Here is a 12834-nt window from a genome sequence, read left to right on the forward strand (position 1 = left end):
AGTCCAAGTGCCTGGTGCTGCACTTTGGCCACAACAACCCCATACAGCACTACAGGCTGGGGACAGAGTGGCTGGAGAGCAGCCAGGCAGAAAGGGACCTGAGCTAGTTGACAGCCAGCTGAACACGAGTCAGCAGTGTGCCCAGATGGCCAATGGCATCCTGGTCTGTATCAGGAATAGCGTGGCCAGGAGCACGTAAGTTATTGTGCCCCTGTACTCAGTACTGGTTAGGTAACACCTTGAGTACTGTGTCCAGTTCTGGGCCCCTCAATTTAAGAAGGACATTGAGATAGCTGAATGTGTCAGAGAAGGGCAAAAACGCTGGTAAGAGGCCTCAAGCACAAGCCCTGTGAGGACAGGCTGAGGGAGCTGCGGTTGTTTAGCCTGGAGAAGAGGAGGCTCAGGGGAGACCTCATTGCTGTCTACAACTACATGAAGGGAAGTTCTAGACAGGTGGGGGTTGGTCTCTTCTCCCAGGCAACCAGCACCAAAACAAGAGGACACAGTCTCAAGCTGCACCAGGGGAAGTTTAGGCTCGAGGGGAGGAGAAAGTTCTTCACAGAAAGAGTAACTGGCCATTGGAATGGGCTGTCCAAGGAGGTGGAGGAGTCACTGTCCCCAGAGGTATTCAAAACCAGAATTGGATGTAGCACTTGGGGTCATGGTTTAGTTGTCATGAGGTGTTAGGTATTAGGTAATAGGTTGGACTTGATGATCTCTGAGGTCTTTTCCAACCTGGTTGATTCTGTGATACTGTATACAAATGTAAATAATATATGCTTCAATGTTCCTTTGGTTAGACCAATGAATTATCTGAGTGTAACTTCCTTTTACCTTAAGTTCCTTTTCTATAGGGTGACGAAGTTCAGCAATCCTGGCCTCAACGCACTCTGAAAACTGCTTGTAGTAATTGTATAGATTCCACAGGATGCTGCACAGGATGTCTGGAAGGGACAGACAATAACAAACTTCTTTTTAAAACACAGTATTCTTTAGCATCAAGAGAAGAAATGCATGCATCCCCACCTCCTTTTTTTTAAATCATGAAACATAGCAACACCCAAAGATGGGGTAAACTGACCAGCAGTACTCTCCATGATAATGGGAAAAATAACACAATCATTCAGGTTGGAAAAGACCCCTGGGATCATCAAGTCCAACCATTAACCCTGCCCTAAAAAGTTCACCCCTAAACCATATCCCCAAGCACCAAATCTAATCTTTGCTGGGATTGTTTAGCCTGGAGAAGAGGAGGCTCAGGGGTGACCTCATTGCCCTCTACAACTACCTGAAAGGTGGTTGTAGCCAGGAAGGGGTTGGTCTCTTCTCTCTAGCAACCAGCACCAGAACAAGGGGACACAGTCTCAAGCTGCACCAGGGGAAGTTTAGGCTGGAGGTGAGGAGAAAGTTCTTCACCTAGAGAGTCATTCGTCATTGGAATGTGCTGCCCAGGGAGGTGGTGGAGTCACCATCCCTGGAGGTGTTCAAAAGGGGATTGGATGTGGCACTTGGTGCCATGGTCTAGTCGTGGCAGGTTGGACTCAATGATCTTTGAGGTCTCTTCCAACCTTGGTGATACTGTGATACTAAATGACCTTTAAACATATCCAGAGATGACCATCATAGGCTTGTGTTGTATTTATGAGCTTAGTGATCTCTTTGGGAAGTCCTGAATACCTGATGGTCAGGTTGTTGTAAAGACAACTCAATACTTGCTAACAGCTTACCCTTTTCTGCTGCTTGTGGCATCAGCAAGACATGGCAGTGGAAAACCAGCAGTGCTTGAAGTCGTGCATGAAATTCCCCCAGGCTGGATCCTTCGACGAACGCCTGTAGAGTGCTGACCAGCGTTTTCAGATCCATTTGCTCAGTTTCTAAACATTGCACCAGAAATTTAGAAGGGGGAGAAATTAACAAAAAAAAAAAGCAAACAAACCCTGTGCATGAAAATTGTCTGCTCTCTGTAAACTTGCAACTAAATATCAGGTCTGTATTAAAAAAGGGACAGAGGGGGCGCTGGGGAGTATTCGAATGTAACAATAAACACAAATCAACAAATACCACACAGGAAAGGAAGGCATGAGAGAGGCAGTAGTGAGATAGTGACTGAGAAGGCCAACCATATATCCAACTTCAGAGTACATCAAAAGAATACTTGCTATTCTCTGTGAATGAAAGGGTTTTTTGGTCATGGAGACATACTATCAATTAGTCACTGCCAGTTCCTTAACTCCTCAAACCCACAGACAGAAGTAGATCCTGCAAAATCTGGTACAATGTCTTTAGAGCAAGTTACTTATGGAAGAAGGCAGGCTGTCCACTTGGAGATAGAAAATAGCCCTAGGTTATGAAGCTCTCCAACTAAGGGCATTAATTAGTCACAACACTGAAAGAACCCTGCCTAATATTAGAGGATGCTACTTTCCCCTTTATATTTCTGTTGAATTTTGAGGAGACAAGGGACTGAGAACTGTTTACTTTCCCTATTTTACATCATGTGAGCACCTGCAGACAGATTTGTTAAGAACATTATGTACCAAAACACTTACTGTTAGACTTCTTTAGGGTTTATACAGGACATTAAAAGCAGCTCAGCTGGGATATCGATTATGCTCCGTGCAGTTAAAAAGAATGAGGTGCCTTTTCCAGCTGCAGATGGAGGCCTCCTACCCTCCCAATCTGCTGGTGGACGAGAAGCTCAACATGAGCTCTCAGTGTGCACTTGCAGCCCGCAAAGCCAATCAGATCATGGGCTGCATCAGGAGAAGTGTGGCCAGCAGGTCGAGGGAGGTGATCCTCCCCCTCTACTCAGCTCTGGTGAGACCCCACCTGGAGTACTGCCTCCAGTTCTGGAGCCCCTATTACAAGAGGGATATGGAGGTGCTGGAAGGTGTCCAGAGAAGGGCCACGAGGATGATCAGAGGGTTGGAGCACCTCTCCTGTGAGGACAGACTGAAAGAGTTGGGGTTGTTCAGTCTGGAGAAGAGAAGGCTCCGAGGTGACCTAAATGTGGCCTTCCAGTATCTGAAGGGGGCCTACAAGAAGGCTGGGGAGGGACTTCTCAGGATCTCAGGTAGTGATAGGACTAGGGGGAATGGAATGAAGCTGGAGGTGGGGAGATTCAGGCTGGATGTGAGGAGGAAGTTCTTCACCATGAGAGTGGTGAAGCCCTGGAATGGGTTGTCCAGGGAGGTGGTCGAGGCCCCGTCCCTGGAGGTGTTTAAGAGCAGGCTGGATGAGGCTCTGGCCAGCCTGATCTAGTGTGGGGTTGTCCCTGCCCATGGCAGGGGGGTTGGAACTAGATGATCCTTGTGGTCCCTTCCAACCCCCACTGATACTATGATAGTATGATGATACTATGAAATGTTTATATGTGCCTGCTGTGGTCGGCACAGTTGTACAGACCCTTTCTCCCCCCGCCTCCCCCAAATGTACAATGTTAGTTCTGAGAGAAAGAGGTGGTTCCAGAAATACTGAGTGAGGTTCTTTCAACATGGAAGACTCTGTACAGTAATGGATTTTGTTGTAGGGCAAAAGGTACAAGAACTACACCTGAAAGTGCATTCTCAAACTCTGGCATCCTTAGTAATTGCTAGAAGTGCATCACATATTCATAGAAGGACAGCACTTACCTTCTGTGTTTGTCTCTGTCTGCTCTTGAACATACTTTTCAATCATCTGATAGATTGAGAACCAGTGCTTGGTGGATTTCTCTGCATGCTGCTTCATAATGTTGTCCAAACTTACTGACCAGCAGCTGAAAACAATAAAGAAAGGGACAGGAAGATTTAAAAAAAGAAGGCAAAAATCCTGTGGTTTGCTTGGGCTCCAAAACAACACAAACTTTATTCTCTGTTTCTACTGAACTAAGGAAAATCTTACAGGATGGAGTATCTGTACATATAGTTAATAGACACAATCAGCTCCTGAGCATCACTGCTTTGCCACTGCTATTAAATAAGAGACAGGAAATGCAGGATCTAGGGACAGTAAAACAAAACCAGTTTCTTTTCACACACTAGAAGCAGACATGTGGAATTCCAGATCATGGCCTACAGTGAAGATGAAAACGCAGAAAATTTTATTTAGCAGGACAGTAACTTTTAAGGAAAAATTAATGGGTGCTGTTCAATAGACAAAATATTGCAGGCTCAGTAGAATGAAATCAGAACACTACAAAAATACCAGGATGTACTGTATCAGTACTGTAGTTAATCTGTTTTGCTTCTGCTCCTCCTGAGGCATATACACACAGTCACCATAGAATAGAATAGAATAGAATAGAATAGAATAGAATAGAATAGAATAGAATAGAATAGAATAGAATAGAATAGAATAGAATAGAATAGAATAGAATAGAATAGAATAGAATAGAATAGAATGGAATAGAATAGACCAGACCAGGTTGGAAGAGACCTTCAAGATCATCGCGTCCAACCTATCATCCAACACCACCTAATCAACTAAACCATGCAACCAAGCACCCTGTCAAGTCTCCTCCTAAACACCTCCAGTGATGGCGATTCCACCACCTCCCCGGGCAGCCCATTCCAATGGGCAATCACTCTCTCTGTGTAAAACTTCCTCCTGACCTCCAGCCTGAACCTCCCCTGGTGCAGCCTGAGACTGTGTCCTCTTGTTCTTGTGCTGGTTGCCTGGGAAAAGAGACCAACCTCTGCCTGTCTACAACCTCCCTTCAGGTAGTTATAGAGAGCAATAAGGTCACCCCTGAGTCTCCTCCTCTCCAGGCTAAGTAGCCCCAGCTCCCTCAGCCTCTCCTCATAGGGCTTGTGTTCCAAGCCCCTCACCAACTTCATTGCCCTTCTCTGGACTCGTTCCAGCAAGTCAACCTCCTTCCTAAACTGAGGGGCCCAGAACTGGACACAGGACTCGAGGTGTGGCCTAACCAGTGCAGTATACAGGGGCAGAATGACCTCCCTGCTCCTGCTGGCCACACTGTTCTTGATGCAGGCCAGGATGCCATTGGCCCTCTTGGCTGCCTGGGCACTCTGCAGGCTCATGTTCATCTACCATCAACCAGCACCCCCAGGTCCCTCTCTGCCTGGCTGCTCTCCAGCCACTCTGACCCCAGCCTGTAGCACTGCATGGGGTTGCTGTGGCCAATGTGCAGAACCTGGCACTTGGATGTGTTCAATCTCATGCCCTTGGACTCTGCCCATCTGTCCAGCCTGTCGAGGTCTCTCTGCAAAGCCTCTCTACCCTCCAGCAGATCAACTCCTGTCCCCAGCTTGGTGTCATCAGCAAATTTACTGATGATGGACTCAATGCCCTCAGCCAGATCATCAATAAAGATGTTAAAGAGGATGGGGCCCAGCACTGATCCCTGGGGGACTCCACTACTGACTGAGCTGGACATGCTCATTCTGAGCCAGTACAGCTGCTACATGGGGATTCTTTTTCCCCCACATCATTACTAGGACAGACAGAGACACAGAAGTCTGTTCCAGGATTAAGCCAACTCTACACTGGAATGTGACCCTGTACAGAAACAGAAGCTTACAGTATCTATGGAAAAGCAGTAGGGAAGGACAGTTCTTACCTCAGCTCCAGTCTGCGCCACTGAATAATCAGTTGTGTGACCAAAGCAAGATGTTTCCTCAAGGACAAAGCTCGACCAGCATTTTCCTCCCAGTCCTAAAAAAATCAAAAGTAAAAATAAAATTAGAAATTCTGCTTTACACAGAGTCAGAAATTAGCCTTTGCATGGCAAGATTCATGCAGTGCTCTGGATTACATTCCTGCTCCTTAAATTTGAGAGTATGGAGCAAATTCACTTCCCCAATCCCGGTAAGTGAACAGGATTTTTTAGTTATGGTATTAATACAAATAAAGAAACATTAGAGTTTCCCCCTAGCTCTTTTCCTACCTGTGCCTTTGCAAGAAGAATTTCCAAGCCATTCAGGAACTTTGAGAGAGGACTAGAGAGTGGAAAACTCTGGATTCTGTCCACCACAACTAACAGCTGCAGAATGAGAAACAAGCATTCAGCCTATAGTAACTGATCGTCAACAGAAGCAGTCATGCAAAGAAATGAATTAGTGTTAGCATAACCCACAACATGATTTTTTCATTTTAAACTGCTTCTTCATTTTGGTATAAACTCATTAGTAGTTCAGTGAAGGCCAGTCCACCTGGGGAAAGGACCACAAATGACCTAATGCAAACAGTCCCAATCAATTCTCAGTTTTTGCATTACTCATAAGAAACATAACCTGAGGCCCACACAAGCCCTGTGATTGGTATCACAGAGATGAATTTTAAGGTACTATGAAAAAGTGTTTTTTGAGTAAAGAAAAAAACCAGAAGCCAAACCAGCAACAGAACTAAAATCATCTGTGAGTTATGGCAGATCGAAGATTGCTTAAAACTGTGATATCAGAGTGGGCAGTGAATGCCACTTAGTGCTTTGTAACTAAAATAGAACTACTAACACTACCTAACACCTCTTAAGAAGAAGACAAGTGTATATGTCCATATAATTATGTCTACACATATGTTTACACACCAAGTGCAATTCAAAATGCTGTTTTTAACCAAACATAGAACAGAAGGCAAGTGGAGGGCAGGGAAGGGCAGGGAGAAGGGAGAAGGGAGAAGGGAGAAGGGAGAAGGGAGAAGGGAGAAGGGAGAAGGGAGAAGGGAGAAGGGAGAAGGGAGAAGGGAGAAGGGAGAAGGGAGAAGGGAAGAAGGGAGAAGGGAGAAGGTGAAGGGAGAGGGGAGAAGGGAGAAGGGAGAAGGGGAGAAGGGAGAAGGGAGAGAAGGGAGAAGGGAGAAGGGAGAAGGGAGAAGGGAGAAGGGAGGGGAAGAGAGTAGAGGGAAGGGAGGAGGGAGGAGGGAGGAGGGAGGAGGGAGGAGGGAGGAGGGAGGAGGGGATTCTCTCTCTTTTCTCCTCCACGGGAGGAGGGAGGAGGGAGGAGGGAGGAGGGAGGAGGGAGGAGGGAGGAGGGAGGAGGGAGGAGGGAGGAGGGAGGAGGGAGAAGGGAGAAGGGAGAAGGGAGAAGGGAGAAGGGAGAAGGGAGAAGGGAGAAGGGAAGAGAGTAGAGGGAAGGGAGGAGGGAGGAGGGAGGAGGGAGGAGGGAGGAGGGAGGAGGGAGGAGGGAGGAGGGAGGAGGGAGGAGGGAGGAGGGAGGAGGGAGAAGGGAGGAGGGAGGAGGGAGGAGGGAGGAGGGAGGAGGGAGGAGGGAGGAGAGGGAAGGGAGAAGAGAGAAGAGGGAAGGGAGAGGAGAGAGGGGAGAGGGGAGAGGGGAGAGGGGAGAGGGGAGAGGGGAGAGGGGAGAGGGGAGAGGGGAGAGGGGAGAGGGGAGAGGGGAGAGGGGAGAGGGGAGAGGGGAGAGGGGAGAGGGGAGAGGGGAGAGGGGAGAGGGGACAAAACCAGACCAGGCCAGACCAGACCAGGTTGGAAAAGACCTCTGAGATCACAAAGTCCAACCTATCACCCAAGACCATCCAATCAACTAAACATGGCACCAAGCACCCCATCCAGCCTCCTCTTAAACACCTCCAGGGGACAGTGACTCCACCACCTCCCTGGGGAGCCCATCCCAATGGCCAGTCACTCTTTCTGTTTTCACCTGCACAAGTACTGGATGCTCTGGCCATTCCTGCAGGAGCCTGTTTACTTCTTGAACAAAATTATCAAGCACAGGCTGGCACTGTCGGACTTGCTGGATGTTAGGGTGCTGGTAGAAGTCATAAGGGCCATCTTGCTGCAGGGTGAGATCCGAAGTCAGTTCCTCAAAAAAGGTATTGTGAAGAAGAGCGCTAACTAGTAGCTGGCTTCCCAGCAGACTATCATTCAATTCAGCACCTAGGAGGCAAAAACAAAAAGAAAGAGAAGACATCACACATGCTATTAATTCTTTTTTTCAGTTGAATAGCTGGAGGACACAGTCTCAAGCTGCACCTGGGGAAGTTTAGGCTCGAGGTGAGGAGAAAGTTCTTCACAGAAAGAGTTGTTGGCCATTGCAATGTGACGCCCAGGGAGGTGGTGGAGTCACTGTCCCTGGAGGTGTTTAAAAAGGGATTGGATGTGGCACTTGAAGCCATGATTTAGTAGTCATGAGGTGTTGGGTGACAGGTTGGACTTGATGATCTTTGAGGTCTTTTCCAACCTTATTGATTCTATGAAGGGTTTTTTTCCTCCCTGTATCACAAGCCTTAGCAAATATTACAAGGATGTAAGAATATGCCACATAAGCAATGAGATGAGAGGATGGATCAAAAGAAATGTACTTTAAAGTTTTTCTATTTTATCAAGTTTTCATATAAAAAGTAAAACTGACATCCTGAGGGTGGGCTCTGATACTGTCAGAATGCCCCAATTGTTCTGTGCATAAATTCACATCAAGGAGATATTGACTACAATATTAGTAGCAAGGGTCTGTGAAAAAGTGATCCAATATAAACACACACACCCACCCCACCCCACCCATATATTACACCTCAGGTATGGATACAAAACCTTAAGTTACTGTACAAACAGCAGCCCTTATCTGCTGCTGCTTCTTAACTGCACATAGTATCATAGTATCGGTCAGGGTTGGAAGGGACCACAAGGATCATCTAGTTCCAACCCCCCTGCCATGGCCAGGGACACCCCACACTAGATCAGCCTGGCCAGAGCCTCATCCAGCCTGGGCTTAAACACCTCCAGGGACGGGGGCCTCAACCACCTCCCACGACAACCCATTCCAGGACTTCACCACTCTCATGGGGAAGAACCTCCTCCTCACACTCAGCCTGAATCTCCCCACCTCCAGCTTCATTCCATTCCCCCTAGTCCTATCACTCCCTGAGATCCTGACAAGTCCTTCCCCAGCCTTCCTGTAGGCCCCCTTCAGATACTGGAAGGCCACCATTAGGTCACCTCAGAGCCTTCTCTTCTGCAGACTGAACAGCCCCAACTCCTTCAGTCTGTCCTCATAGGAGAGGTGCTCCAGCCCTCTGATCATCCTCCTGGCCCTTCTCTGGACATACTCCAGCACCTCCATAGCCCTCTTGTAATAGGGGCTCCAGAACATATACACATTCAGATTAGAACTGATTTATAGCTCTGCTTTGAGAAGTGATGATCCTGAGGTCTTGGACATTGTTATAATGATTTGCACATTCAATGTGTCAAAATTCAGGGGGGAAAAAAAATCAACAACCAGCAAACAACCCACAACAAAAAAACCCACCCACAAAATAAAAAACCCAAACCCAACAAACTCCACCTTAAAAAAAAAAAACAAAGAAAGAAAAAGAAAATGAACTTTTTTTTTTTATGACCTTAATTAAATATTTTACTCCTGGGAAATTTCTGCAAGTGCATCACCTCCCACAGGATTTCACTTAGTATCACTGTATAACTTAGGTTGGAAAGGACCTCGATGATCATCGAGTCCAACCTATCAACACAGACCCCATGACTAGACCATGGCACCAAGTGCCACGTCCAATCCCCTCTTGAACACCTCCAGGGATGGTGACTCCACCACCTCCCTGGGCAGCACATTCCAATGGCGAATGACTCGCTCGGTGAAGAACTTTCTCCTCACCTCGAGTCTAAACCTCCCCTGGCGCAGCTTGAGACTGTGTCCCCTTGTTCTGGTGCTGGTTGCCTGGGAGAAGAGACCAACCCCTTCCCGGCCACAACCACCCCTCAGGTAGTTATAGAGGCCAATGAGGTCACCCCTGAGCCTCCTCTTCTCCAGGCTAAACAATCCCAGCTCCCTCAGCCTCTCCTCATAGGGCTTGTGCTCAAGGCCTCTCCCCAGCCTTGTTGCCCTTCTCTGGACACATTCAAGTGTCTCAATGTCCTTCCTAAACTGAGGGGCCTAGAACCAGACACAGGACTCAAGGTGCAGCCTAACCAATGCAGAGTACAGGGGCACAATGACTTCCCTGCTCCTCCTGGCCACACTATTCTTGATGCAGGCCAGGATGCCATTGGCCTTCTTAGCCACCTGGGCACACTGCTGGCTCATGTTTAGGTGGCTGTCAATCAGCACCCCCAGGTCCCTCTGTTTGGGAGCTCTCCAGCCACTCCAACCCCAGCCTGTAGCTCTGCATGGGATTGCTGTAGCCAAAGTGCAGCACTCAGCACTTGGACTTGTTGAATGCCATCCCATTCCATTGATTCTTAAACTGTGTTGGTCTTATGGATTAACAAGTAGACTTTTAAACCCACAAATCATAAGAATGAAAGAAATAAAACCACAAACCATAAAAGAGTAATAATTAAACAAAAAATAAATATGGATGCATTTCACAACAATTCTGAACATCAGGCAAGTTCTTTGCAAAAAGAAAATGGAACTGTGCATTTTTCCCCACTACAGGTCTGCAATGTGATTAACTTGAAACAAATCATTAATTGTTCTCTACAAATCATGAATTGTTCTCTAAAGCTCCCTGAAAGGAGGCTGGAGTGAGGTGGGGGTTGGTCTATTCTCTCTCCTGTGCCAGGGGAGATTTAGGTCAGATATGAGGAAAAATTTCTTTCCTACAAGAGTGGTCAGGCATTGGAACAGGCTGCCCAGGGAGGTGGCAGAGTCACCATCCCTGGAGGTGTTCAGGAAGTGGGTGGACATGGTGGTGTTGGGATGAAAGCTGTACTCGGTGATCTTGGACGTTTCTTCCAACAAAATAATACTATGGAAGTTAAATCTGCAGGTCTGAAATACTGCTAGCAATCTTACCAATTAAAGGATAGAACTGTGACACCAGGCATGCACCAGTCTGATAGCAGGAAATAAATGCACTGAAATAATGTTTGGCTTGATGAGAAGGCAGACTCTGTTGGTACCAGAGGGATCGAGCAAAGTTTAAGCACAAATGCTGATGAACCATCATTACTGTTTGCATAGAGCTCTTGGACAGGAGGGCACTCTCAACTTCCAGCTGGTCTTCCAATGGATCTTCAGTTTCCATTTTTTCTTCTAGGGTTGGCTGAGCTATGATATCTTCAAAGTCCTGCAAATCACACAATAATCAAAAGTAAATGATAATTTCTTCCTTAAATGCCTCCCCTTGCCCCCATCTCGCTTTTTGGCAGCAATATGCTCCTGATTTGGAGCTGGCACTACACAGATACACTGCCTGCCTCACAGTTCAGGTGTCCATCTGAAACAGAACAGAGAGGAATAGAGTAGAGTAGAGTAGAGTAGAGTAGAGTAGAGTAGAGTAGAATAGAATAGAATAGAATAGAATAGAATAGAATAGAATAGAATAGAATAGAATAGAATAGAATAGAATAGAATAGAATAGAATAGAATAGACCAGACCAGACCAGACCAGACTGGAAGAGATCTTCAAGATCATCACATCCAACCCATCAACCAACCCAACCCACCTAAACAACTAACCCATGGCACCAAGAACCCCATCAAGTCTCCTCCTGAACATCTCCAATGATGGCGACTCCACCACCTCCCTGGGCAGCCCATTCCAATGGGCAATCACTCTCTCTGTATACAACTTCTTCATAACATCCAACCTAAACCTCCCCTGGCGCAGCCTGAGACTGTGTCCTCTTGTTCTGGTACTGGCTGCCTGGGAGAAGAGACCAACCTCTGCCTGTCTACAACCTCCCTTCAGGCAGTTGTAGAGAGCAATAAGGTCACCCCTGAGTCTCCTCCTCTCCAGGCTAAGCAACCCCAGCTCCCTCAGCCTCTCCTCATAGGGCTTGTGTTCCAAACCCCTCACCAACTTTGTTGCCCTTCTCTGGACTCGTTCCAGCAAGTCAACATCCTTCCTAAACTGAAGGGAACAGGCCAGCTAAGGGCACAACTACAGCTGGCAAGTGTGCAGTACAGTGATCCCTGAGCTGCTGCCAAGTAAGAATCTTTCAGAACAAATCAGCAGCAGTTATAATGATAAATCACCTCAAAGCTGTTTGGCTGCTGGAAGAGCTGATATATTACATCCCAACAATACAATGACACTGTTCTTACAGATTTCTGTACTGCAAAACATACTTCAAAAGGCATTCAGTAACACAGGTCAGTTAAATTTGAATAGAATCTCACAGCTTCATCAAATCAAGATTAACCTTCTTCACAAATAACTAATTATATTGTTTACAGTTATGAAGCTTGGGATTATTCACCTGAACCACAGTACAGTTCAAGACCAGAAGTTCCAAAACACTTTCTACAAGCAGAAGGTGAAATGAAGTAAAAGCACAGTACTTAATACCCTCCCATCAAAATTCACCCCACGTTTTCCTTGAGACTGAAGAAAAAGCTTTTTCATTCCTCATCTCGTATTACTTGATGGGCAGAGTCCAATGGGATGGCATTTAACAAGTCCAAGTGCCGGGTGCTGCACTTTAGCCACAGCAACCCCATGCAGAGCTACAGGCTGGGGTCAGAGTGGCTGGAGAGCTGCCAAACAGAGGGACCTGGGGGTGCTGATTGACAGCCGCCTAAACATGAGCCAGCAGTGTGCCCAGGTGGCTAAGAAGGCCAATGGCATCCTGGCCTGCATCGAGAATAGTGTGGCCAGCAGAAGCAGGGAAGTCATTGTGCCCCTGTACTCTGCATTGGTTAGGCCACACCTTGAGTCCTGTGTCCAGTTCTGGGCCCCTCAGTTTAAGAAGGACATCGAGACACTTGAATGTGTCCAGAGAAGGACAATAAGGCTGGGGAGAGGCCTTGAGCACAAGCCCTATGAGGAGAGGCTGAGGGAGCTGGGATTGTTTTGCCTGGAGAAGAGGAGGCTCAGGGGAGACCTCATTGCTCTCCACAACTACCTGAAAGGTGGTTGTAGCCAGGAAGGGGTTGGTCTCTTCTCCCAGGCAACCAGCACCAGAACAAGAGGTGCACCAGG

General features: G+C 47.2%; 1 protein-coding gene across 3 annotated transcripts in view; it reads right to left on the reverse strand.

Moving 5' to 3' along the window:
* The window catches only part of MDN1 (midasin AAA ATPase 1), a 142041-nt gene that overhangs the window by 42377 nt on the left and 86830 nt on the right, over nt 1-12834 (reverse strand). For all 3 annotated transcript variants that reach the window (XM_068149473.1, XM_068149467.1, XM_068149459.1), the window contains 7 exons: nt 10704-10977; nt 7593-7828; nt 5888-5983; nt 5561-5655; nt 3633-3757; nt 1728-1874; nt 835-944 (listed from right to left, as the gene is read on the reverse strand). In XM_068149473.1, the coding sequence (XP_068005574.1) occupies nt 835-944; nt 1728-1874; nt 3633-3757; nt 5561-5655; nt 5888-5983; nt 7593-7828; nt 10704-10977 (1083 nt within the window). The remainder of the gene's footprint in view (nt 1-834; nt 945-1727; nt 1875-3632; nt 3758-5560; nt 5656-5887; nt 5984-7592; nt 7829-10703; nt 10978-12834) is intronic.

Source organism: Melanerpes formicivorus, unplaced genomic scaffold (genome assembly GCF_026170545.1).
Source record: "Melanerpes formicivorus ecotype bairdi unplaced genomic scaffold, bMelFor1.0.p_v2 SCAF_2, whole genome shotgun sequence".
NCBI lineage: Eukaryota > Metazoa > Chordata > Aves > Piciformes > Picidae > Melanerpes > Melanerpes formicivorus.